This window comes from Xyrauchen texanus, chromosome 10 (assembly GCF_025860055.1).
Source record: "Xyrauchen texanus isolate HMW12.3.18 chromosome 10, RBS_HiC_50CHRs, whole genome shotgun sequence".
Taxonomy (NCBI): domain Eukaryota; kingdom Metazoa; phylum Chordata; class Actinopteri; order Cypriniformes; family Catostomidae; genus Xyrauchen; species Xyrauchen texanus.
The window spans coordinates 18902998-18930829 of NC_068285.1; the positions used below are offsets into that span (position 1 = coordinate 18902998).

The 27832-nt window shown below is 37.6% G+C and overlaps 1 protein-coding gene across 5 annotated transcripts; it reads left to right on the forward strand.

The window, feature by feature from the left end:
• The first annotated feature begins 317 nt into the window (after nt 1-317).
• LOC127650724 (protein PALS2-like) lies at nt 318-27806 on the forward strand. 5 transcript variants are annotated; one of them, XM_052136323.1, is made up of 14 exons: nt 330-391; nt 2780-2856; nt 2958-2991; nt 14144-14262; nt 14492-14644; nt 15835-15987; nt 16205-16432; nt 21040-21171; nt 21282-21378; nt 22661-22729; nt 22916-23077; nt 23198-23400; nt 23618-23746; nt 26626-27806. In XM_052136323.1, the coding sequence occupies exons 3-14, from the start codon at nt 2982-2984 to the stop codon at nt 26800-26802; spliced, it is 1632 nt and encodes a 543-aa protein (XP_051992283.1). In that variant the 5' UTR covers nt 330-391; nt 2780-2856; nt 2958-2981; the 3' UTR covers nt 26803-27806. The 5 variants fall into 5 exon arrangements, with proteins under 5 accessions (XP_051992285.1, XP_051992283.1, XP_051992286.1 ...); XM_052136325.1 differs by lacking the exon at nt 2958-2991 and having other exon boundaries at nt 318-391; XM_052136326.1 differs by lacking the exons at nt 330-391; nt 2780-2856; nt 2958-2991 and adding an exon at nt 4918-5044.
• Nucleotides 27807-27832: the final 26 nt, after the last annotated feature.

Consider the following 27832-nt stretch of genomic DNA (forward strand, 5'->3'; position numbering starts at 1 on the left):
TTGCCTTGCCTCGATTTGCCTGTACAACCCATTGATTATTAGATATTAGTAGGCTATATTTATCCACAACACTCACTTTATTCATCATTAATTGTACTGAATAAGGCGCATACACTTAAAGCATTTACACGCACACACATAGTTCGACTCGACCACGTCATACCATTGTTAAAAGGCATTTATAATCACAGCATAATCTGCCACAAGAGGGAGAGGTGAGTAACCTAGAGCGTCTTCTGATTGGTCCATTTTCATAGACGTCACCAGAAAACCGTGGTTTAGCGTTTGATTGGCATTGTGTGTGTCCGAATAGTTAGCCACGGGACCTACGCCTACTGAAAGCTTTTGGATATCTGACCGGGACGACTCGGATTAACCTAGCAAATACAAGGTGAGTGCAGAGAGCAAATTATTTGCGAAGTGAGAATGAGGGCAAGTTGTGCTTCAGTTAAATGTCACACTATATGTGCGGAGAGAGACACTTTTGTGAGAAATTACTTTGACTTAGTTCGGATGTCCAGCCCTCCAAGCACTCCTCTTTTGGTGTGTTGTGTGTGCACGCGCAATGTGTGTGTGTGTGTGTACTGCATCAGGCTCGGTCTTTTATGAATGATCTCTCTGTGCGTGACATGAGTCTCTCCCCATCTATCCAGTGTCCTGTCATGGTTCAGGTGGAACAGGTTAAGTCTCCGTGCTTTGAATAAATAACAAAAATGGCGAGGCAAAATTTATATACAAAAAATATAGGCCTATATATATTTTGGATATTTTTTGCAGTCAAATTTGCTTCTATTGTGTTGGTTATATGAATCTCTTTCTGTTGGAATGGCACATTGATTAAACGTCCTCGTGAGTTGAGCGTTTGTCGGCCCCTATTGTGTGTTTTAAAGCGGGCTGTCAATTAAAAAAAAATGTCCTAGTGTGCAAATAAGTCACACATTTGCTCATGTGAATGGTTGGACAAATATAGGGTATAAAATATATATTTTAGTTCACAATTAGACCGTGGGCATTGGACATCTGCCTGTGAAAACAACACATTTCCTGGGAAGAGACCGGGGAATCCCTGTACGTAATGACGGGGCAGACTTGGGGTTCCAAAGGGGCGGGGCTTCAATTACCTGGCAATGACAGAAATCTTTAGAGCAAGACATCTCTAGTTTCTACAGTACATGTGAATGTTTGTTAAGTATGAAACAGCTTTGGTAATCTATAACCTTTGCCCTCCCCCTACCCACCTGACAAAAATGGGCATCATTATATAATAAAACAATTTCATTAATTATGAAACTGCAATTAATCGATGTTGTTCATATTTAATAGAAAGACCTAGATTCAAAATGAGAATTAGGAAGAGGAGAATGAATATTATTGTTGCTTTATGCTTTTGTTTAGCTGTAACACATGGCTCAATCAATGTAATCCTCTTATTTGCAGAGCACATCACCATGCAAACTGACCTATATATTTGTGTGTGTGTGTGTGTGTGTGTGTGTGTGTGTGTGGTGGTGGTGCTGGGGGGGTTGTCTGCAGGGTAATGTGCAGTACACATTGTTGAGAGATGAGCTGTGTGTGCAGTCCATCAAGTTCACTAATTATCAAGCATTTCTTCAGACCTCAGCAGCAGTGCATGCTGTGGAAAGGACATTAGGCTTTTGGCAGATCCAGGTTACCAGCCCCCTTTTCTTAGTTCAGCTTTACTAAGAGATTCGTAATGACTATTATACAAACTTTAATGGCTGTCTCTAAGTACATTTTGCTCTTTGTTTTATCAATTGTGGTTTTTGGTGCTCTTGTTTTGGCACTCAGAATATTTTTGTCTTGAGATTTTTGTAAAACATGTGCCTTTAATAATAGTAACTTGTTCATGTAAAGAGAATTTCTAGTAATAGCACGGGTATTTACTGAAGCTACAAGCTAAATTCAACATATATGTTGTGTATCTATGTTTATATATCTTGTAAAATGCCTAATATACAATGTGACATCATCTGTGCTTGAAGAGAAAACTCTTTGTCTTATGATCCTCTGTAATAGTTGCATACTAAATGATTTGCATATTACAGTATTAAAAATGAATAAATAAATGTGTGTGATATACAATAGTGGACATATAACATGTACATGGAGTTTTTTCAATAAACAAATATTTTAGGTTAAAATGTAAATAAATATATTTAAGGAATGTTTAAATCCTTAAGTTCTGTGACTGTCACCATTTTTTCACCATGTTTAATCTAATTTAGCCTTTAGTAGTTAATTTCAAATGGTCCTGTGCTGTGAGAAATTCAATTTTAAAAGTACAAATATTCTGTATAGTCTCTCAATTAATATCAGGTCATAATTATAAAAAACAAAATAGCAAAATGCTGTTTAAAATGGTTTTAAATGGAGGAACCAGGATTACTTTCTTTCCTTCATGGACACACACAAATAAAAAATCTCAGTCTCTGTTCCTTTCACTTTAATTTTATCGAAAAAAAAAAAAAAAAATAAAATAGAATGACAGTCAATGGTGACTGAGACAACCATACTGCCTAATATATTGTGTGTTCCACAAAAAAAAAGAAAGTTTTAAATGTCAATATTATGACGATACATTTTTTTTTATGAACTATGCCTTTAACGCAACAAACCAGCCAACTGCCTCCTGAACTCGAATGACAGCTCCAACAATGACCTCACTGTGTCTGGCAGTGACTGTCTCCGTTCTGACCCAACATGAGAACTGTGTGTAAGTCTGTGTGATCAATGTTAAATGGTCTTTCTCTCTCAATAGTTTTGGCACTCTCCTGGAGCAGTGGATGAGAAGTGTATAGCAGCTCGAGGAGGGAGAGGGAACAACATCAGCCACAAGTGAGTTGTGTGTAAATGTATGTGTGCTTCTTGTGTATGGTGAATGTTTATCTCAGTCACTTACATCGACAGTATTAGTGAATGTGGCATTGTCTTCGCAGCCGGAGTCCCATTGATTGGCAGTCATGATCACAGGTAGAGCTGGTGAAGTGAGCAGGAGAGAGACTGAGTGTACTTATCTGACCTACAGTTATGTTACCATATATAAGACTGCAAGTGATTTAGAGTTGTCTTAGAAGCCAGTGATTTAGAATTTCAATGGCATTAAATATTTGTAGACAGAAAAAAATATAATAATTTATAAGGCTGGTTAATTTCAACCTTGTTTCATCAGTCTGGGTGATCAGGTTATAAGACAGACCAACATGCATTCATTTTTCGGTGCTGGGGGTATGCAGCGATGACTGAATTTACAAATTCTCAGGACTAATACAATCTGGTATTATTTACAAGTGTTTTGCTCTCATTTTTATAGCCATTGGAATCCTGAATCACTGCAACCTGAAATATCTTTACTGCAGTAGTACTTACTGCTGTCGGTAGTTCAATTGGCTTGGCAGTACTTAAACTATTGCATTGTGTACATACACATTTGGAAGAGTTCTTAGAGTTTATTTGTTGGTCCGATATGTCCACATGGTTTCTCTTCATATATTAAAGGCTACTAAAACATAAGCTAAACTGTTAGACATTTCAAATGGTTTTTACAGTAACGTACTGGCAACACTGTTGACAGTACGTTACTGTAATTGATATTTACAGTACCATAAACTTATTTCAGTTTTACAGTAACTAAATGCTACTGTAATTATGTAATACAGTGCTGTTACTGTAAAAAGCTTATTAATCCTTATTAACTTTATTAATTTAATTATTCATTCATTCATAATTAATATTAAAATTACACTAGATTTTTTTAGTTTTTTATAAAGACACAAGTAGTACTGGCATTCAATCCATACAGACACAATTTTTACTAAATATCAAAATCTTTATTTAAAACATACCAAATGTGTATAAACTTTGAGGACCCAAGTGCAGAGTGTGAACAAAAGTTAATTAATGAATCAAACAAAAACCTCAAGCCAAAAAACTTGGGAGAACAGGAAGAATATCCGCAGAAAAACCAGAAGGGCTCAGGCCAGTGGGGATTTCTTTAAGACTGCAAGGGAAGCTCAGCTTCCCTATAATGTCAAAAAAATAATGGTCAAATATGTACTATTGTGTAAACAATTTATTGACTAAAAATGCGTTGGAACACGTTCATCTCGAAGACGAGTTCGTTCAGAATCAGCTACATTACATATAGCAGGTCGGCTGACTCGATTTACTTCTCATACATTCCCGTAGCGTCAGTGCATTTCCCTGTTGAAGCCGAGCGTCCATTGACTTCAATGGGGCTGCTCTGAACAGTTTTTTCAGTGCTCCGAAAATAGACGGTCATTGGATAAATGCTGCGATTATGTCCCGCCCACGGACGCTCAGCGTCTCTGGGGGTGAATGAGGAGTGGGCTGGCCCGGACTCCGGGCTTCCGCGTGATGATTGGAGGATCTGTCGAAAGACTGCATCTCCTTTTGATTGACAGCGAATCTGTACTATAAGAAGTCACTGAAGCGATTTCTCAAGTGTAGTCAAAAGACAAACTGCTGCAACCTATTTCTTTATATTTGTTTGGCGAAATTGCTAGTCAATTTGCATAATACATTTCACACAATTATACACCACATTCCTTGTTTCAGTTTTACCAAGTTTAATATATTAGAAAATGAGCTTCCCCTCTTTGAAAGACCAGCAGCCGCCACTGGCTCAGGCATATGGAGATTGAGACAGGAAGAGGTCGGTAACTGTAGAACAGTCCTTATCTTCACAGCCAGGGAATGAGCAAACACAGAATCAGAGGCAGACTAGGGTCAAAACCAGGAGGGCAGTCCAACACCGTCGGTGCTGTGGAAAAATTAAACCAACAGTGACTGGAGCAAACTGGAATAAATAGAAAGCAAAGCTATTAACGTAAAAAGGAAAGCAGCACAGCAAGACAGGAATGCACAGCACAAAAACTTATAGGCAAGGACAGAGAAACAGAAAGGAAAATATAAAGGACGTACAATCAGAAAAGTGAAGCCACCGAAAGTGTTCCAGCAGCCATCATTTTATGCCTAAACCCAAGAGGGCGTAAATGACTGACAGGTGATATTTATGTATGTAATTATGCATGACATATTAAAAATGATCATACATATATATGCATAGGAATTAACTGTTATTTTTATATTAAATGTTAATTTTACCAACGTTTGTTGAATCATGTAAATTAAGTTACTGTACTGATAAAAACAGTATTATCTAACACATAACAATTACATAACCACAGTGAATAACTGTACAAGGTGAATTAAGTTGTATGCACAGACCTTACGATGTATATAAATTTGTATTCAGAATGAACATTTTTATATTTATAATTCATATGTTGAGGTGTCTTGTACGTCAGCTGATCTGATATTATTTTCTGTAATGAAGGTGAACAGTTTGGCGCGAGCCTCTGCTCACAGCGCGCGCATCAGAGCGTTTCACGCCGTCTTCAGGACAAGAGCTGGTTGACCTCAGTGGTGCAGCTCAGTGATGCTCGGACGCAGAGTTCAACTAAATGACACACAATCGTGCCGTTCATGGCCTTTAGACAGTATATTAGCTTAAATTCCCTTATTTGGGCATTAAAATGTTACTGGAATTTGAATGCCCAATAATCACGGTTAGATCAGATAACCGTTTATATAATAATCGCGACAGGCCTACGGTATTGATTTTTGTTTGTTGATTAGAAATATAGAAACAATATAGTTGACATTTATTGTGAAATATTTCAATATACACAGATATACAAGCAGTTTGTGAGTGCAGAGAGACCGACCCATCTGTGTCATTCAGATTGCATTATGGGAATGTGCGCTGGCTTCTGGGCTGATTTCGTGGGCTTCGTTGCCTGCAATTCTCTGATTAGTGAAGCTTTCTCTGCTGCACCATGGGTAATTTAGATGTTCATTGTGAATTCAGCTATTAAAGGGATAGTTCACCCAAAAATTTTAATATTAACATTATTTACTCACCTTAGTGATATCCCAGGTGTGTATGTCTTTCTTTCTTCAGTTTGAAGAAAATGTGAAAATATCTTAGCTCAGTAGGGGCTTAAAATGCAAGTGGATGAGGATCAGATTTTTGAAGCTCCAAAAATCACAGACAGTCAACCATAAACATAATTGATATGACTCCAGCAGTACTGTATTTTATTTAACTCTAAATCATTGCTTCCGGTAAACTTCATGAGAGAGTGGAAATCACGTGGTCTCTCGTGTGACGTTTTCGCGTTGCCATGATATGGACGTCCTCCTCACGGTTGAGACATCCAGGATAAGCACACAAATGCACCATTTTGAGTAAAGAAACCAATAAAAACAGATCTAAACCAAAACCAACCTAGCTTCTGTACTTACCGGTATATATTTTTTTATATTTTTCTTCAAATTTTTCATAGTGAAGAAAGAAAGTCATACACATCTGGGATATCATGAGACTGAGTAGATTTTTCATTCTTTAAAAACAGTTTTTTAAACAATGGAATAATGAGTTGAAACAATGCAGAATGATGGCTTCAGCGGAAGCAAATACCAGTGATGAACAACCTTGGAACTTATGGTTGGTCTGTCTTTAAAGGTTTATAAGTTAGCGTTCAAAACCTTTAGTCTATGGAAGTCTACCGGAACCAGAATGTTGCGCTCTATAGTGCAGAAGTGTGCAGTTTGGGACACGCCTATACATTGAAGTAACACTAACATTGAGCAAAAAGTTTACTTACCTTTGTTGGGAAATCAAAGCCTTCACTTGGGTTTGATTGGTTATGTTTTTATGGTGTATGTAGGGTATAGTACTAAATAGATTCTAAACTACTAAATAAATTCTCTAATTTTTTAGCTGTACATTCTGTGGTTGCTAAAAAATTATAACAAAGTTGCAAAGATAATGCCTCTATGATAACTTTGCCCATGACGTGTATTCAAACTTGAGGTATTGAGTTTGTCTTAGAGCCTAATACCTTAAAAGACAATGGGCTTTTTCAGCGACTGCAGATTGTACCCGAAAGCCAGTGATGGTTTGTGTGTTTATGGTCCATTAAAACTAATTTGCTAAGACAGTGTCTCCTGATTGACTTGTTTGTTCATATTTTTTGTTCTGAAAGTTAAAGAGAAGTACATAATTGACAAAACTGCTAATGCTAGAAAAAAAGCTTTAGTTTTAAATTCAACATCAGTTTCTAAACTTACTACTGTCCTTCTTCAAAGTTGTGATAAACAGAACATGTTAAAAACATGTACTATCGGGGGGGCCTGGGTAGCTCAGCGAGTATTGACGCTGACTACCACCCCTGGAGTTGCAAGTTGGAATCCAGGGTGTGCTGAGTGACTCCAGCAAGGTCTCCTAAGCAACCAAATTGGCCCGGTTGCTAGGGAGTGTAGAGTCACATGGGGTAAACTCCTTGTGGTCACATTTAGCGGCTCTCGCTCTCAATGGGGTGCATGGTAAATTGTGCATGGATCACAGAGAGTAGCATGAGCCTCCACATGCTGTGAGTCTCTGTGGTGCCATGTACAATGTGCCATGTGATAAGATGCGCAGATTGACTGTCTCAGAAGCGGAGGCAACTGAGACTTGTCCTCTGCTACTCGGTTTGAGGTGAGTAACCGAGCCACCACAAGCCCTACTAAGTAGTGGGAATTGGGCATATCAAAATATGGACCATTACTGGAAATATCTCAGCCCTCTGGCATTATTCATCACCACCTCTTTATTTCCCGCTTCTACAAAGAGTCATTTACACACCTGATGCTTGGAATTTTTAGTCTTTCCTCAACAAACTCATAATGGATTCCCTAATCCACTGTGGTTGTATTGAGATTAAAATCCATCTCAGATTTACAGAAGGCACTGGCATGAGTTGGGGGAGGTACAGAGAGAGAGAGAGAGAGATGTGGGGGCAGGGCGACTGGATTAGGGACATATCGTATCCTTTTACGGCACAGCTGTGCAGGAGAGTGACTACCATCGCTGGATGCCCCTACAAACTGACCTGAGAACAGACGAGATAACTGGATCATTATTAAACATGGCCTTCATATGGACTTGCATCAGACCAGCCCTTTGTTTGTGCTCTGAATGCTTATATATATATATATATATATATATATATATATGCATTCTCTGGATATCTGTCTTTCTTAATCTGGATAGTGCATGATAAACTTTGTTTTGTATAAGATTGTTGTTCTTTCCTTCATTGTTACGGATACAGTCATTAGGGAATTAAAATGAGTGGATTGATACAAACGAAAATCTTTACATTATTGGATGTCAAATATAAAATAAATCATGCAAATAAATGCCCAGTTTCTAGATTTAGCTCAGAAAAGCATTCATTTCCAAATATGTATACACATTCCAGATAGCATAAATATTTATAAGATGCATGTTAAATAGAAATCTGCATTTTGAACATAAATTGAAATGTTTCTGTTGCGCAACTAATAGAACATGACAATAGCATTGTCAAGATCAAGGGTTCGATTCCTAGGGAACGGGCATGCTGATAAAATTCATACATAGGTTATGAAAGCATTTGAATGAAAGCATCAGCAAGATGTATAAATGTGAATGTATTTAGTGCTAGTGGTTGATAATGGTCCCTCAAGAAACCTACCTGACTCATTCCTAGGTTAGACATACATTTTCATTCCTACTCCACTGTCAATCAATAGATCATGAGATTGATTGGAATTCTGAGTCTTGTTGACTCTTATGGTCATGGAATGAGAAATGTAAATCGAAAGGTACAAACATACATACAGTACATTACCTGTACATTTACTGTATGCATTTAGCAGATGCTTTTATCCAAAGCGACTTACAGTACTTTCAAGGTAAACATTTGATCTGTTTGTGTGTTCCCTGGAAATCAAACCCATGATCTTGCCATTGCTAGCACCACGACTACCAGTTGAGCTACAGGAACCCCTTACATACACGATGAATGGATGGATAGACAGACATGCTTTGCACAATTTTCAAATGCACAGTAAACTCAATGTAGATGTAGACAGTATACATACTAGTACACTGTGCAGACCAAGACAAAGAAAGTGAGTTGCAACTGCAGAAAGTTGTGCAATAAGTGTGGGTGATATCTATATCTTAGATATCTTATATCTATATCTCTGGCCCACCAGTCCCCCTGTTACAGAGCTTATACAAGAACACTTATGTAAGATGCAGTGGGGGGCTTAACTGGGTGATGGGCAGTCTCTGATGTAAGGGGCGGAGTCTAAAACAGCAGGAGAGGATTGTGGGATTAGGTGTTTGGAGGGAGGAATGTTACAGTGAAGTGCTAGAAAAGAGGATCTATGTGTATGTATGTATGTATGTATGTGTCCACATCTGTGTTTTGCAGGCATGTGGAAGGCTCTCCTTTCTTCCTTTGAATCTCTCTTCGCCTCTTTTTCTGTCTTTTTTTCGCTTTTGTACTTGCCAGCTTAAACTACCCAAGTAGAGAGTAGTTTCTGTCCACGTATTTCTCTATCTATTAGTCACTGTATTTATTGGCTGAGGGCAAGCCAGTATTTGCGTAGCTTTCATTGAGTTCAGCTGTGCGGAGGTCATAGTTACGACAGGAATGATTTTAACAGTAGACGAAACATTCTCAAATGGAGCTAGTTCTAACTCGGATGCCAGGGGGATTGGAGAAACTGGGGAGGGGGTGCCAGAGGTCCCTGAGGGAGCAGACTCTTCCGGAGGTTAGACATACATTTTCATAAATTTACAGACTTCTTATTCTGTAATTATACTGTGTGTTCAAATTTGCATTTCACACAACATTGAGGAGATTTCATACCTCTTAGTGATGAGGGTGTGAAACAATCTGAACAAATCAAGGGGTTATTTGTGTGCTGCCAAGTAGTGGCACATTTTATTTAGATCCAAACATGTTGAGTTGTAGCTGGTAGGATTGGTTTGAGAGGTGTGTTTTTTTTTATGTCATGTTTGTTCCATTTTGATGGCAAATGTTTAGAAAGTAGTCCTCAAATCATTCAGAGTTTGAATGCAAAGCAGGAGTAGCAACCGAGTCATGGTTTATAAAAAAAGAGAGCAAAGAATCAGAGTAAAAGACTTAATTGGAGAGAAAGAGATAAATTGACTGTGGACAAATTAAATGGAACTTACACTCAAGATTCATTCAACACTCAGATACTAATTTGTTGCTCAATAAACTTAGACTTCTGATGTTTTTAAAACGTTATCCATTATTAAAATGTACATTGTTCATTCATGGTTATTTACCTTCTGGGCTTGAAGAAGCTGTACTATTATAAATCTGAGACATACATTCATGTGATATTTAATTTTTTATTATTATAACTTTATTAATCCCTGCAGGGCAATTAATGTAGGGCTACAGCAGTGCTTCACACAATAACTAAACAAGAATACAGCATACCAGATCACACGTTGAGAATAAATATTAAAGATAAATAAAGACATACATAAAAATACTATAATAATGAAAATAAACTTTGATATCACCCATTACATAGTCCAATAGCCACAGGCATAAAGGAAAATTTACATCGATTTGTAAGGCACCTTACACCACGTAGACACCTCCCAAAGGGCAAAAGCTTGAACTGAGAGTGCAAGGGATGTGTTTCATCTCCCATGATATAAGCCCTTCTTCACCTGTTGCTCATAAAATACAGTTAAACTACATAAAGGTACACCAGTCATTTTTGAGCATAGTTTAACAATGGCTTGAAGGCTGTTTTTGTCTTTTTAAGCAGGATAAAAAACGTTTACATTTATGTCTGTGTAAAGCCAGCATAAAAATCAGAACAGAATTCACAAAAAACTGCCAACCGCACTCCGTTCGCGCGCTGTGTGTGTGTGTGTGTGTGTGTGTTATGCGGGATGGTTTCCTAGTAAGATTTTTCTCTCACCATGTGCATGGAATTTAGTTCATTAAATCAGCTGTGTAATTAAACACAATGTGTAACAACAATATGTGCCAAAGCTGTAATTTAACTGTCAAACACAGTAATGCCTCTAATAAGGTCTTCAACCTATACCAAATAAAAGTGCAGTTTACAGAATGTGATAAATTTGACAGTATGCTTTTATTACAGGGAGTTCAGAGTTAGTTAATTTGCTTTCACTTTTATTTATTCCTAGATTATCTATAACTCTGTTTGTTCATCTATTATGTTCTCTGTTCAGCTAAATAAGGGATGCCCCAGGGTACATTGCACTCTGTGACATATTAGCAATAGAACAGCAGTAAAATGTCCAAGCTTGCTGATGCTATTGCTATTGCTATTGGACTGCTTGAGTGTCTGACCTAAATTAAGTGAGTGGAATTGAACCACTGAACTCAGGTTAAATATTGATCTGTTGTCTCGCCTATTGTTTCCTGATGGAGATTAAATGTGTGCGTGCACACACACACACACACACACACACACACACACACACACACACACACACACACACTCTGCTCTGTTATACTGTCACAGATGGATTACACTACTGCAGGCTATGACTTGTGTAGTCACATGACTCAATGAGCGCTTGGCCTCGCAAAATGGTTGTGTGTGGAGTAGAGATGAGGGAGATTTGTCAATTACTGTGTTAAAGTGTGGTCTTACCATCCCTATGAATAAACAAAATAAAATCTATTTATTATGTTGGCTTGACAAACTCAACATACTGTTATTCTATAGACAAGGTTTAGGGTTTTTCCAAAATCCCTAAACCAAGGCCAAAATTACTAGTTAACAACTCCTCCCAGAGCTTTCAAGCTACATCCACCAAATGCAGCTCAGACCTTAAGATTGTTCTGTATATGCAGACTGTTCTATAACTTTTCCAACTGATCAGAATAGTGTGCAACAGTCTGGTTCTGGAAGTCAAAATGCCATACATTTTTTCCATAGACTAACTGATTTTACAGATAACTTTTAAACCTTTAAAGACCAGCTTACCATGAGCTCATGTTTAATTGCAACATTTCTGGTGAATGCGGACATGGGTAGCTCAGCAAGGAAAGATGCTGAGTGACTCCAGCCAGGCTTCCTCAGTAAATAATTGTCCTGGTTGCTAGGGTGGGTAGAGTCATGTGGGATTACCTTCTTGATTGTCACAATATGGTGGTTCTCACTCTCAATGGGGCAAGTGGTGAATTGTGCATGGACTGCAATGTTAACAGTAATGATATGTTAATAATAATGGCTGTCTCAGAAGCGGAGGCAACTGATATCCGTCCTCCGCCTCCCAGATTGAGGCGAGTAACTGGCCACCACAAGGAAGCATTGGGAATTGGGCATGCCAAATTGGGGAGAAAAGCAGAGAGAAAAATAAGTTCCTGGTGAACAACTACACTTCCCGTGGTCCAGCAGAGAAAGATCCACCAATCAGTGAACTGCTGCCAAACAAGTCTGGTAGCGACCGCCCACTCACATGACTCACTTTGAAAGATGATTCTCCCTTCACTCTCAATCTTCTTATATACTGTATTTGTGTATATCAAAATATTTATCAAAAAACATTAACTGTATTGTGTCTATACTTGTAATCAACAATCTGAAGTCAATAGTTTTATATATGTCCTTAGTTTTATATTAGATTACATAATTCGTAATGCTTCATGGGAATGTAGATTGTGTAGGTAATGCCCCCATGAAAGACAGTAAGTACACAGTCTTGTTGCTTTCTCTTTTTGTCAGATTTTCAAATACTTTGTTGCTTCAAAACTAAGTTTGCAGTGTTGTGATTCACCTCAGAGCTGGTTGGTTTGGTTCATGGCTTTAGCAATATAAATTTGTTATTATTTTTTAAGGATTTAATGAAGTCTATGGAAAAAATTATTGAGAAAAATACTTGGAGAACCTTGCGCTCTAACAGTTTATGAACAGCGGGCAATCAAATCTTAGAATTATTCCATAGACTTACAATGGCGGAGTGTTCAAACGGGTCAAACTTTAAATGGAATCTTTTGACAATTCAAACTCCATCTGTCAAAACATTCAAATTCAAAAACCCCTGAAATAAAACTTTGCATTTTTTGGATAAAAAACAAAACAAAACAGTATTTTCTTTATTTATGAATAGCTTTTTCAACTGAGGAAGTCCCAGAATGTCCCCAAATGAAGGTTTTGTCAGATTTAGCTCACTTGTGGGGACAAATTTGTCCCCAAACTATAGCAAAGTAAACCCACAAATGGACAAACTCAGACAACTTAGATCTACGTGTTTCAATGTATTAGTTTATTTGTTTATTTGTTTATTTTAGGATCCCATTAGCTGAAAGTCTGTGCCATCAGCTAGTCTTCCTGGGTTCCATTCTAAAAAATTACATTACAACAACAACAACAACACATTTAATCATCACAGTAAACAATATATACATTTTATATATGTACATACATACACAAACACACACTCATACCTACATACAATCTAGTTTCGATTCATAAAACTAAATATAAATACCATGTTATTTACAATTACCTTAATCATAACATATAAAAACCTACATCGACACATAACACCTTAGACTTCTTTTAAATGCCAGCTTATTACAAAGCTGACGAACTTCAATGGGAATGTTATTCCAGATGACTATTGCTCTATACAGAACGGTTTTCTTCATAAAATTTGTTTTTGGATAGGGGGTCATTATATGACCATTATTTCCCTTACAATACACTATTTGATTAAACAGAGAAATAGGCATTTTCATTGTCAATGTGTTATATATCATACTGCTTAAAGTAACTGTTATTCTTTGGTTTAAAGTGAGCCATGAAAGAGTAGAATACATCTGATCTCTACTTGTTTTAATTGAACAGGCTAGAACCACTCTTGCTGCTTTATTTTGCGCAACCTGAATTTTTGACAAGTCCTTTTTAGTTGCAGAAGACCACACCTCAGTGCACACACTCAGGACATGAGCTCAGTGGAACAAATGAACACAGAACACAAAAGAATAGATAAACACATATGATGATATATGATACTATCTTCTATACTGCTACCAGGGAGGGAGGAATCATATTTTAGCCATGTGATATTCTGATTTGTTTAATCCTACAGGTGAATCTTTTGCCAGCTTTTACCCTGGTGTATCGCTTGTTGGTTTGCAGGTGTGTTTATGGCATGTCATAACAATCCTCTCTATCTGTACATGTGTAGCAATGCAGCAGGTGTTGGAAAACCTGGGTGAGTTGCCCTCCACCACCGGGGCTAAAGACCTTGACCTCATCTTCCTCAAAGGCATCATGGAGAGCCCTATCGTACGCTCACTGGCCAAGGTAAAACACTCATTTTATTCTATGTTTTACTATAGTTTTATAGGTAAATAGCTAATGAGGTTCAGACTGAATAAAACTATGTGAATGTTGTCATGTTTTAATAACTATTCACAGTTGTGTCATGACAATTGTTTTAAACATTTTCAGAAAGAAGTCACTAAACACACATATCAATTTATTGATTACCCTATTGATGAACTAATTGAGAAATGATCATGAATGTCTTCAGGCTCATGAACGTTTGGAGGATGTGAAGTTGGAGGCAGTACAAGAGAATAATGTTGAGCTTGTGACTGAGATTCTGGGTGACATCAGCGGACTGAGTGTACGAGATGATAGCGCAGCAGAACTCTCTAAAATCCTGCAGGAACCTCACTTTCAGGTACATTCTTGTCTCTTCTCGACTTTCAGACCTTCTCTTTTTGTACATTCTTTTTACTCTTCGTACCTTGCCTTCACTTTTCTTGTCATCTCGTACCTACTTGTCTCATCTCATCTCAAACATTCTTTTTTTTCTCTTCTTTTCTCGTACCTTCTCTTCTCATCTCATCCCTTCTCTACTCAAACCTTGTCTCTTCTTATCATGTATCTTTATGTCTCTTCTCTTTCCTTCTCTTCGCTTTTCTTCTAATCTAGTACCTTCTCATCTCGTATCTTCTCTTCTTGGCTCGCACCTTCATTTCTTGTCTTATCTAGTCTCGTACCTTCTCTCACTTCTTTTGTCTTCTAGTCCCATACCTTCTGTCCTTGTTTAATCTATTCTCATCTTCTCTCGTATCATCTCATCTTATACTATCTCGTCTCTTCTCTTTTTGTTATTCCTGACATCCTCTTCATACCTTATCTTTCCATCTCATCTCCTACTTTTATTTCTAATCTGGCCTTGTAACGTCTTTCACTTATGGCCTTCTCCTTTTGTCTATTTTCTTCTCTTCTTGTCTCATCTTGTCTTCTCATCTCATCTTGTCTCATACATTCTTTCACTTTTTCTTCTCAACTCTTAACTTCTCTTTTCTTTCCTCTCGTCTCATCTGATCTCATACTGTCTCTTCTCTTCTCCTCTTGTCTCGTCTCATCTTGTAACTTCTCTTCTTATACATTTTCATCTTGTACTTTAACTTCTCTTGTCTTCTCGTCTCATACCTTCTCTTCTCATCTCCTCTTCTTGTCTTTTCCCTTCTAATCTCTTTTCTTCTCATCTCATCTTGTGCCTTCTCTTCTCATACCTTGTCCTCTCATATTGTCTTGTACCTTTGTTTGATCTCTTCTCTTACCGTCTCTCATTTCTTGTCCCATGCCTTCTCTTTCTTATCTCATCTTGTCTCCTCTTCTTTTTTTCTTTCCTTCTCATCTCTTCTCATCTTGTAACATCTCTTCTCATACCTTCTCATCTCATCTTTTCTTCTATCTTTGTCTTATCTCGTCTCATACCATCTCTCACTTCTCATCTCTCTTCTCGTCTCATCTTGACTTCTCATCTTGTCTCTTCAACTATCTCTTCTCATTTTGTCTCTTTTCCTCTCTTCTTGATTTGTCTCATCTCATCTTTTTTTCTTAATGTTTCTGTTTCAGTCTCTTCTGGAGGCCCATGACATTGTGGCATCTAAATGCTATGAGACCCCACCCCCTCCTGAAGTAACCAACGATGCGGCAGTGAACAATGCTCTCTTGCAGGCTGATGCAGTCAGGATGATTGGTATCCGCAAGAAAGCAGGAGAACCACTGGTGTGTGTGTGAACTTTTATGACAATACATACATTTGTATTAGGTTTGGCCATGTAACATCAATCACTACTTATAATCTCATTCAATCATAATTTCAGTCAGCATCTAATCCATAAACTCTGATAAACACACAGGATAATGTGTTAATATTATGTATTCTAGGTGCGTCAAAGAGTGTCTGTATTCATGTCATTACTCATGTTATCGGTTTGCCCAGGGTGTGACCTTCCGAATGGACAAGGGGGACCTGGTTATTGCTCGGATTCTTCATGGAGGGCTGATTGACCGGCAGGGGCTGCTACATGTGGGAGATGTCATAAAGGAGGTGAATGGGAAGGATGTTGGCAATAATCCTACTGAGCTTCAGGAGATGCTGAAAGATTGTAGTGGAGGAATAACACTGAAAATACTGCCCAGCTATAGAGATGCTCCAGCACCACCACAGGTACACACATACGTGCACACACACACACACACACACACACACACACATGCACACACACTCCTATGCATGCAAGCAAATATGTGTAAAATTACACTGCAAAAACAAATATATGCATTTGTAGACATTAATTCTGATATTCATGCAGACCATTTAAACCAGATAATTTCACCAGTTTTTTCTCTCTGTCCATCTCCCTTTGTGAAATTGTGCCCAGTGTCAAATGTACACATGCAAATTTTTGCACTTGTGTGCATACCAACACATTTGACTTTCATCCTCAGGGCTCCACAAATTTGTCCATTTGTGAAATCCCATGATGCTTTGTGATAAAAGATCCCTAAGAGCCCTATTAATAACACTCCACATGCTATCTGGGGCAAGACACACACACACGCAATATTCAATCTCATTACATGGCTTCTGATATTTTTTTATCTGACACACGTCTCTCTCTCTCTCTCTTTCTGTGAATGTGTGTAGTTATAATTTATATAATGCTTTTATTAGGGAATTCACATATGAACAAATGATCACATATAAAGAAGTAAATGAAACTAGGTCACACTTTTAAATATCAAAGACTTTGAGAGGTAGGTATAGATATTTGATTCAGAGTGTTTAAAAGAATAGTTAACCCGAACAGGAAAATATATCATGTTGTTCCAAGCCTGTATGACTTTTTTTCTGTTGAAGACAAAAGGAGATGTTTTGCACAAATTTCACGCTGCTCTTTTCCATATATTGAAAGCATATTATGGCTAAAGACAATCTTGTGAAATAAGTAAATGCAACTTGTGGGGTATACTATATTAATAGCTATATAATAGGTTTGAGTGAGGAACAACCAAAATGTGAGTTTTTTATGAATAATAATATTAAGGCCCTCTAAGGATCTCTAATCTCTTTCACACTTCCGTATATTCAAACTTTATGTAATAAGAGGATCTGTTTGTACTGGTTATCTCTATTAAAGGATAAGGTCACCCAAAAATACAAATTCTCTCATTATTTACTCATCCTCATGACATCCCAGGTGTGCATGTCTTTCTTTCTTCATCGGAACATATTTGAAGAAAAATAGAAGAATATCTCCACTCAGTAGGTCCTTAAAATGCAAGTGAATGGAGATTTCTCTTTTGAAGCTCCAAAAATCACAAACAGTCAGAATAAACGTCATCGCTACGAGTGTAAAATGTATGTCTTTTAAAGTAATAAAAGATAAATATTTAAGTACTTTTTAACTATTAAATCATCACTTCCGTTAGGCTACACAAGAGGATGGAGTCCAGGTGGTCTCTCTGTGATGTAATCTGTTGCCATGGATACAGATGTAATCACACGTTCTCCTCTCTGTAGAGACATCCAGGATAAGCACACAAACTCATAATTGTGAGTAAAGAACAGATAAATACAGATCTAAACCAAAATCAACAAAGCAGGGTTCCTCCTACACAGTTGTAAACAGCGCTGCTCTTCCGGCTGTGTTGCACGTGTGTCAGTTCTCGCGTATTTCAAATGCCAATACGATTACGTCACACGTGCATACCACTGCAGAATGGAAGCATGATTTAGAGTAAAAAAGTACTTAAAAAGTTATTTTTTTAAAGTTAGCATTTGTGTTGCTTTAGAAGACTTCATTTTATATTTATATTTAACAGCTGGTGTCGTATGGATGGCGTTTATCTTGACTCTCTGTGATTTTTGGAGCTTCAAAAGAGAAATCTCCATTCACTTGCATTTTAAGGACCGAGCTGAGATGATTATCTATTTTTCTTCAGATGTGTTCTGGTGAAGAAAGAAAGTGACACACCTTGGATATCATGAGGGTGGATATCACAAGCCGTGCCCCTTTCGTTCACAAATCTAAAGGTGCCCTTTTAGTCCAGTCGTCCAGAAAAAGGGGAGACATTTTTATAATTACATTAAAATTGTTAAATATATATATTTTTTAATATCCTCATAATCTCACAATAACAGTAATAATGTGTTATTATCAGACTTCTTGGTAAATCGCAGGTGTATTAAACCAAAATAAGCGGAGGTACCTTTAAGAGCGCGCGATCAGAGGTGGAGACCAATCGCATGTGATCCTCCCTATGCCCTATACAGGTGAAACTCGAAAAATTAGAATATCGTGCAAAAGTTCATTAATTTCAGTAATTCAACTTAAAAGGTGAAACTAATATATTATATAGACTCATTACAAGCAAAGTAAGATATTTCAAGCCTTCATTTGATATAATTTTGATGATTATGGCTTACAGCTTATGAAAACCCCAAATTCAGAATCTCAGAAAATTAGAATATTACATGAAATCAATAAAAAAAGGATTTTAAATACAGAAATGTCGGCCCTCTGAAAAGTATAATCATGCATATGTACTCAGTACTTGGTTTGGGCCCCTTTTGCATTAATTACTGCCTCAATGCGGCGTGGCATGGATGCTATCAGCCTGTGGCACTGCTGAGGTGTTATGGAAGACCAAGATGCTTCAATAGCGGCCTTCAGCTCTTCTGCATTGTTTGGTCTCATGTCTCTCATCTTTCTCTTGGCAATGCCCCATAGATTCTCTATGAGGTTCAGGTCAGGCGAGTTTGCTGGCCAATCAAGCACAGTAATACCATGGTCATTGAACCAGGTTTTGGTACTTTTGGCAGTGTGGGCAGGTGCCAAGTCCTGCTGGAAAATGAAGTCAGCATCTCCATAAAGCTTGTCTGCTGAAGGAAGCATGAAGTGCTCTAAAATGTCCCGGTAGGCGGCTGCGTTGACTCTGGACTTAATAAAGCACAGTGGACCAACACCAGCCGATGACATGGCTCCCCAAACCAACACAGACTGTGGAAACTTCACACTGGACTTCAAGCATCTTGGATTGTGTGCCTCTCCATTCTTCCTCCAGACTCTGGAACCTTGGTTTCCAAATGAGATGCAAAATTTGCTCTCATCAGAAAAGAGGACTTTGGACCACTGAGCAACAGACCAGTTCTTTTTTCTTTAGCCCAGGTAAGGCGTTTGACATTTGAAGCCCATGTCCAGGACCCGTCTGTGTGTGGTGGCTCTTGATGCAGTAGCTCCAGCCTCAGTCCACTCCTTGTGAAGCTCCCCCACACATTTGAATGGCCTTTTCCTGACAATCCTCTCCAGGCTACGGTCATCCCTGCTGCTTGTGCACCTTTTTCTTCCACACTTTTCCCTTCCACTTAACTTTCTATTAATGTGCTTTGATACAGCACTTTGAGAACATCAAACTTCTTTTGCAGTTACCTTTTGAGGCTTTCCCTCCTTGTGGAGGGTGTCAATGATGGTTTTCTGCACAACTGTCAGGTCAGCAGTCTTCCCCATGATTGTGAATTCAACTGAACCAGACTGAGAGACCATTTAAAGGCTCAGGAACCCTTTGCAGGTGTTTAGCTGATTAGAGTGTGACACTTTGAGCCTACAATACTGAACCTTTTCACAATATTCGAATTTTCTGAGATTCTGAATTTGGGGTTTTCATAAGCTGTAAGCCATAATCATCAAAATTATATCAAATAAAGGCTTGAAATATCTTACTTTGCTTGTAATGAGTCTATATAATATATTAGTTTCACCTTTTAAGTTGAATTACTGAAATTAATGAACTTTTGCACGATATTCTAATTTTTTGAGTTTCACCTGTACTCACTCCAAACTGCAAAGCCTTGTAGGGGGTACTCCTGTAGGAAACATGGCATTACCGTTTGAATGTACCCTTCGCTAACAGTCTTATCTTTAAAAGATTTATCTTCTTACTTTTGTTTTGAACGAGCTTTCAAGTGGGGTCCCCTCCCGCAGCAGTGCTCGTCAAGGAAGCAGAAAATGCAATGCAGTTTTGATTTCACCCCGGAGCGTCGAAGTGCCGTTAACTCAGACGAGTAACAGGTCAAATAAAAAGTAAACTCCTTTTATTGTGCTGTAAATTCATCAAAAGAATAAAACTCTACTGTTACCGCATTTCCGATATTGTGCACCTGCAGTTTAGACAGATTTATTAATTATAGGGGTGCGGTCGCGTCGCTTTCAGTGATAGACATTAAATTAGTCTTATATAGAATATTGACATAAACTGAAGCTGTCAGGTTCAGCCAAAGCCATATATATATATATATATATATATACAATAATGGTTAAATACTCACAAAGCAAATAAATTGGTTAAGTATTCATAAATACTACTCATTATATATATATATTAAAAAAAAAAACAGTGCCTTTTTTTTATTTATCCTTCTGCACCTGCCCCTGCTTAGGTCTGTGTACATCACTGATGGTGAGTAAATAATGAGAGATTATTTTTGGGTGAACTCTCCCTTTAAAAATAAACTTTTTGCAAGTGATCTTAAATGAAGTTATTCCTAATTTTCTTTATCCAGTAGGCTTTTATCATTTTCTCTGTAATCCCATCAGCTTGAGTTTAAACTTTCCTGAGAGACAGAGTGTGTATTGGTTGTGCAATTGTAATTTTTCTTCAGAAGTCATTTGCTGATTGGTAAATAATTGGAAATGTAATACGTCAGTGAATATAATAATCATGCTAAGTGCTTTTTGGAGTTTAGACAAATCTGACCTGTTTTGTGTCTCACAGGTGTTCGTGCAACCACATTTTGACTACAATCCATCCAATGACAATCTAATACCATGCAGAGAGGCGGGGCTTGCTTTCAAAAGGGGTGATATCCTGCAGATTGTCAACCGGGAAGACCCAAACTGGTGGCAGGTGTGATATATTTCGTGGTCTTTACTGGCCTCTTCTGAACTGATTTGCATTGGTCTGTTTGCTGGGATGAGGATATTGTATTTGATTGAGGATTTTGTTTTGACTGTTAGGCATGTCATTTGATGGAAGGAGCTACCGGGCTGATTCCTAGTCAGTTCCTGGAAGAAAAGAGAAAAGCATTTGTTCCTAGAGACTTGGATGGAACAGGTGACACACTGGAATACTCAGAAACACTCACCAGAAGTAGCATATACAGTTCTACACAAGTAAACACACTTTAAACAAAGTCCCTAACAAAAACATACCACAGTGTCACAAAAATATTATATTTACTGCAGCCACCACTGTCATCAAAACAAAATGTCAGAAAGGTTCTGAAGGCTTCTTAAAGGGATAGTTCACCCAAAAATGATTCTTTCATAATTTACTCACTCTCATGCCATCCCACATGTGTGTTACTTTCTTTCGCAGAACACAAATTACATTTTTAGAAGAATATCTCAGCTCTGTAGGTCCGTAAAATCAAGTGAATGTTACCAAAACTTTAAATCTCCTCAAAGATTTATAATAAAAAAGGAGTTGCATTTTGGAGTATTCTCACCCAAAGCTAATTGGATCACTTCAGAAGGCAAGGATTGAAGGGGTAGTTCACCCAAATATGTTAATTCTCTCATTATTTACTCACCCTCACGATATCCAAGTTGTGTACGACTTTCCTTCTTCATCAGAACACGTGAATAAAATTAGTCAAATATCTTAGCTCAGTTGGTCCATAAAAGTGGATGGTGATCTGATTTTTTTGAAGCCCCAAAAATCACAATGTCATCATAAACGTCATCCATATGTCACCAGCTGTAAAATTAATGTCTTCTAAAGCGATACGATCACATTTGAACTCCCTGAGCAAAGATATTTTTCACATTTTCTTCAAATATGTTCTGGTAAAGAAAGAAGGTCAAACACTCATGGGATATCATGAGGGTGAGCAAATAAATAGAGAATTTTAATTTTTGGGTGAACTATCCCTTTAAACCACTTCAGTCATATGGATTCATTTTAAGCTGCCTCTACATGCTTTTTGGAGCTTCAAATTTTTGGTCACCATTCACTTGTATTGTATGGACCTAGAGAGCTGAGATATTCTTTTAAATACCTTAATTGTGTTCTGCAGAAGAAAGAAAGACATACACATCTGGGATGGGATGAGGGTGAGTAAATAATGGGAGAATGTTCATTTTTGGGAGGGCTATCCCTTTAAATTGTTTGAAAGGGATCCCATATTAATTTAATATACTGTTACAGTAACAATATCTATAGTAACTATAGTTTTTTTTTGGCAATAACTGTGGTTACCATGGAAATTTCATACCAAACCATTTATTTAATAACATTGCCACAACCCAACAGACAATACAGATGAAATCCCCTCTAGTGGCCAAATATAGTATTACATAACATAATTTCTCTCTTGCTCTGTCTTGCCTTTTAGGAATCCTGTGTGGAACAATGACTGGGAAAAAGAAGAAGAAGATGATGTATCTTACAGCTAAAAATGCTGGTAAGCCCCTGATACATTTTCCAGATGTTTAGTTATATGAACTTTAAATAAAGTTTCTCAAAGTCTCGTTTGAATTTTGATTATTAAAATATGTCTCATCTTGCGTTTTGACTTGACTGATTTAATCCACCAATCCATGTCTGTTTAAACACATTTTTCTCCCTCTCTTGATTGATTTTGTTGAAGAATTTGACCGACATGAACTTCAAATCTATGAAGAGGTAGCACATATGCCACCATTTCAGAGAAAAACCCTCGTTCTGATTGGAGCACAAGGAGTGGGCCGTCGTAGCTTAAAAAACAGACTAGTTGTATTACATCCCACCCGCTTTGGTACCACTGTACCACGTAAGTACTCTGTGAATCTCCCTCCCAGAAAATATCACCAATAACTGAGTGTCTACTGTATATATTAACCCATTTCTCTTTTTAACATTCTCTCTTTTTGCCTCTGTCTCAAAATCTCAGACACATCTCGGCGGCCCCGTGATGATGAGCTAGATGGTCTGTCGTATAGATTTGAAACACAGTTAGAGATGGAGATGGACATTAAGGCTGGCCGTTACCTGGAACACGGAGAATATGATGGCAACCTCTATGGCACTAAAATCGATTCCATCCACGAGGTGGTCAGTACCGGGCGCACCTGTATTCTAGATGTCAATCCTCAGGTGAGTGATTTAACAAACTTCTACTCAAGTTCTTGACATTTAATGCCACATACAATTCATTTATTGAATAAAATGAAAACTTTTTTGGTGCCACTAGTCAATCAGAAATGACAAACTTCACCTTAAAAGCTTCTATGTGCAAACGAAGCCCTTAATAATTATGTATATATCTGGTTTATATTCATATTACAAAAGCATTCTCCTGATCTCTCCTCAGGCTCTGAAGGTGTTGAAAACAGCAGAGTTTATGCCATATGTTGTGTTCATCGCAGCACCAGAGTTTGACACACTGAAGGCAATGCACAAAGCTGTGGTTGATGCTGGAATCACTACCAAACAGCTCGGAGTGAGTTTTCTCGAAATGATTAGTGGTGCTTGTTTAGGCAAGCTTCTTTATTACTGTTGCTCATACTTTGAGTTAGTACTAAGTTTTGTCTTGGAACTCGTGCCGTACTGCTTGTCCTACGGAACCTGAATTAGTGCACATTTTCGAAGAGAGGATTGCTAGTATTTTCTAAGCCATTGGACTTAAGATTTTCACCTAGCGGATGATAAAACTGGTGAAAAAATTCCATGTTTCTTGGGACTATATCGAAAATATCATAGGGACTGGGACGTGGGCTGTTTTGTCTTTTGGGCTATTAAGCAATCTCCTAGCAACACCCCAGCAACCACATCGAACAGTGTAGCAACCTTTTAGCAGCACACTTAATACCACTCAGAAGAAGTTAGCAATTGCGTAGTAACATAATAACACCCTAGAAACTGCCTAGCAACCACCTGCAACACCCTAGTGTAGCAAAAATGGCTTTTGCACGAGCAAGCACCATTCACATTGTCTTTAGAATGTAAAATCTAAAATATAGTTTTACAAACAGAATTGATTATCCAGTTCTGTGTTGCACTGGATATCTGGCTTATCTGAGGCCATGTCCACACTAATATGCTTTTGTTTGAAAACGCATTGATTTTGCTGTGTGATTATCCACACTGGAATATTGTTTTCCTCCACTGAAAACTTTTGAAACTTTCAAAAATGCTCTCTAGTACTTTAAAATTTACAGTATATAGGTCTTCAGATGTGCTTGAGGAATTTGTAAAATTGAAAGGAATATTCCGGGTTCAACACAAGTTAAGCTCAATCAACAGCATTTGTGGCATAATGTTGATTAACACAAATTAATTTAGACTTCTCCCTACTTTTCTTAAAAAATAAATAAATAGCAGAAACATTGGTTACAGTGAGGAACTTACATTAATTCTTCTGTTAAAACTCATGTATTATTTGAGCTGTAAAAATTTTTAAATTGTAGTTTTTACAGTCATTTTATGGTTTTAAGGTTTTTAGATATTAAATCAGCCTGGCAACAATGTTGTAAATTGGCTATAACTTTGCACAAAAAAAGGTTAGTAAGTGATTTTATCACACTAAAATCATGTTTACATGCATAATGTTTGGGTAGAGTCACTATGGACCCCACACACCCTGTCCACTCCCTCTTTGAACTGTTGTCCTCTGGCCGGCGCTACAGAGCACTGAACGCCAGTACATCCAGGCACAAGAACAGTTTTTACCGTCAGGCCATTTTCCACATGAACAATTAAACTGCATCAGGACTCCCCCACAGTGCAATAATATAAATACAAATCTCATATGCATAGGTAAATTCACATACTTAATTCAATAACTGTACATTCACCCACCTTGCACATATATTACCACTTGTACATGTACATATGCCATTCTGTTATATATCCTATTGCTTTGTATGTCTATTTATACTCTTACCTTGTTTTATATTCTGTGTCTCACTGTAATGTTCTGTATGCACTTGTTTCTCTCATCACCAAAACAAATTCCTTGTGTACGTAAGCACACTTAGCAATAAAGCTTAATTCTTGATCTTAACTTGTATTGAACCCAGAATATTCTTTAAGTTACTAGCCAGTACATTAGCAAAACTCAATTATTAAGAAACGATGCCATGACCCTCGCAAACTTTGGCAAATCTAGCAACAATTTTTTCTCATAATCACCTGTTTTAGCCTATTACAGCCTGCTTTATTTCTAAATTTAAAACACCTGACCAATCAGTAATACACTATTAAACTGTCAATTGTACGCAATGTGCATTGGACTACGGAATGCCTAAAGAGACAAAAATAGTGTTCATATTAAAATCACGTTTTGAATTACACTGTGTTATAAGCACACAACTTCTGATCTTCCAGCATACCCGAGGCTGAGAGGAAAGTTAGTGGGACCTTTTCGTTTGTTTCAGTAATATTTAAAAACACCACAGATGTAATGTTTAAACTTAAATTATAAAGTGTATTTAAGTCCTATATTACATTAAACGATGCCCCATATGTTGCCACAGAGGTCTGGGCTAAGCCCCGAATATCCACTTACCCCTTGAACTGCCCCTGAATCTGTTACCTAAAGATTCACTCTTCAAGAGATGCTGAAACTTGATGCATGAGTTGACTGGAATATGTTTCAAGTGTTGCATGGACTACTTTTTATGAAACTTTGGGATCCTTTTTAAGCTTAAAAGTGAGTCACTAACGTTTTTGTCAACAGCCATTCCATTGAAATCAGTGAACAGGACATCCTTTAAAATTGGAACAACACATGAGGATGTGTAAAGGATGACAGAATGTCTTTTATTTTGGGTGCACTATTGCTTTAAACCTTTTATTATTTAATTATTTAGAGTTTGAATTAGCATCAAACAATGTTGAACTTACTAAATCCTGTAGACTTTTAAGACCTTCTGAAGTGCAGAAATGTCCTAGCAGGTCCTGTCCAGCATCTGTCAGCTCTGAATAATAATAATAATAAAATAAATTAAATGTGATGGGTGTATGATGCAGATGAAAAGAATGTAAAGACTTTGCACACAAGATTGGTTTGCCTTTGAAGTTTAAGTACTAACCCTCAGTGGCGCTGATCAGCATATGCATAGCAATCAGATCTTTTGCATTTGAGGAACTTCCATTCTGATGGGATACGGCCGTGTGACACCCATTCTGTGACGATCCATACATTTCAGATGCCAAAGGAATACCATTGTTTTTGGCTGTTGATATCTGAGATCCATATGTAGCCACTGAGCTAAGCCCCGAATATCCACTGACCCCTAGAACCGCCTCTGAATCCATTACCTAAAGATTCTCGCTTAATTCAAGACATGCTGAAACTACTCTCTCTCTTTCCCTCAGGACGTGGACCTGAAGAAGACTGTGGATGAAAGTGCTCGTATTCTGCGGGCTTACAGACACTACTTTGATCTCATCATTGTCAATGACAACCTAGACTTTGCATTTGAGACACTGCAGTCGGCTGTGGACAAACTTTGCAATGAACCGCAGTGGGTTCCAGTGAGCTGGGTCTACTGAGGACACCTTTAAAAGATCACCGTACAAGAGGGTATGAGCGTGTATGAATGTGTGTGTGTGTGTGTGTGTGTGTGAGTGATATCTGTGAGGTGATGGATGTGGGGAAGTGAAGTTACACGTTTGGATTGACCAACCAAATGAGCGTTATCTCCTTTAACATCACCAATAGCCCCAACCTCTCTTTTGTGCACACAATGCAATGTTTTTTTCTACTCAAACTGAAAGGGAAGAGTACTTATTTATTTTAGTATGTGTATGTTTTTAAAGGATATCTTTCTAATCGTAACATCTTGGGAGATTGGAGAAAAGAGAAAATAAGGAAAATTAAAGCTGGCGTTGATGAATCCGAGGCCAAATTTTTTAATTTATTGTTTTAGTCATTTTTTAGTGTTTCTGTTTTTCGTTTTGTAGTCCCTAAACTGTGACTTTGATTTATGTCTGACTAACCTGACAGTGTAGCAGGCAAAGGGCTCATATAGAACATTCTAGAACACAATCTAGATCCCAAAACCAAGAACCATAAAACTGTTTACATACAGTACCCTCATCTCTTAACCCTTTTTCAGCCACATAACTTGAACTGTATCATGTGCTTGTCTTCGTATCCAAAAGAGATGTATTGAATCTCTTTTCTGCATAAGTCCATATCAGTGTGTGCAGCTTATTGGATAAATTAGTCTGTTTTGTAACTTTACATACACTGAATTTTTATCTGTTTTGTAAAATGTTTGGATGCACATTGTGTCTGTCTAATGATCCTCAGTTGTTTTCTTTAGTGTCCTTTAAGGAACCGAACAAATAGTCCTGTTGCTTTCAGTCATACCTTTTCTGAGCAACCTCATTCTCTGCATTAAATCATCTGCATGTTTTTCGTGTTTGTAACAAAGATTCTGTCTCAGAATCACATGACCTGCCTGCCAAAGTTTCTGTTAATGTGTTTTTGTCACTGTCTATATGTCATCATGACCTCTACAACAAGGCAATAAATAAATTGAACATTTTTACTCTGGGTTCCTCTTTTATATTTAAT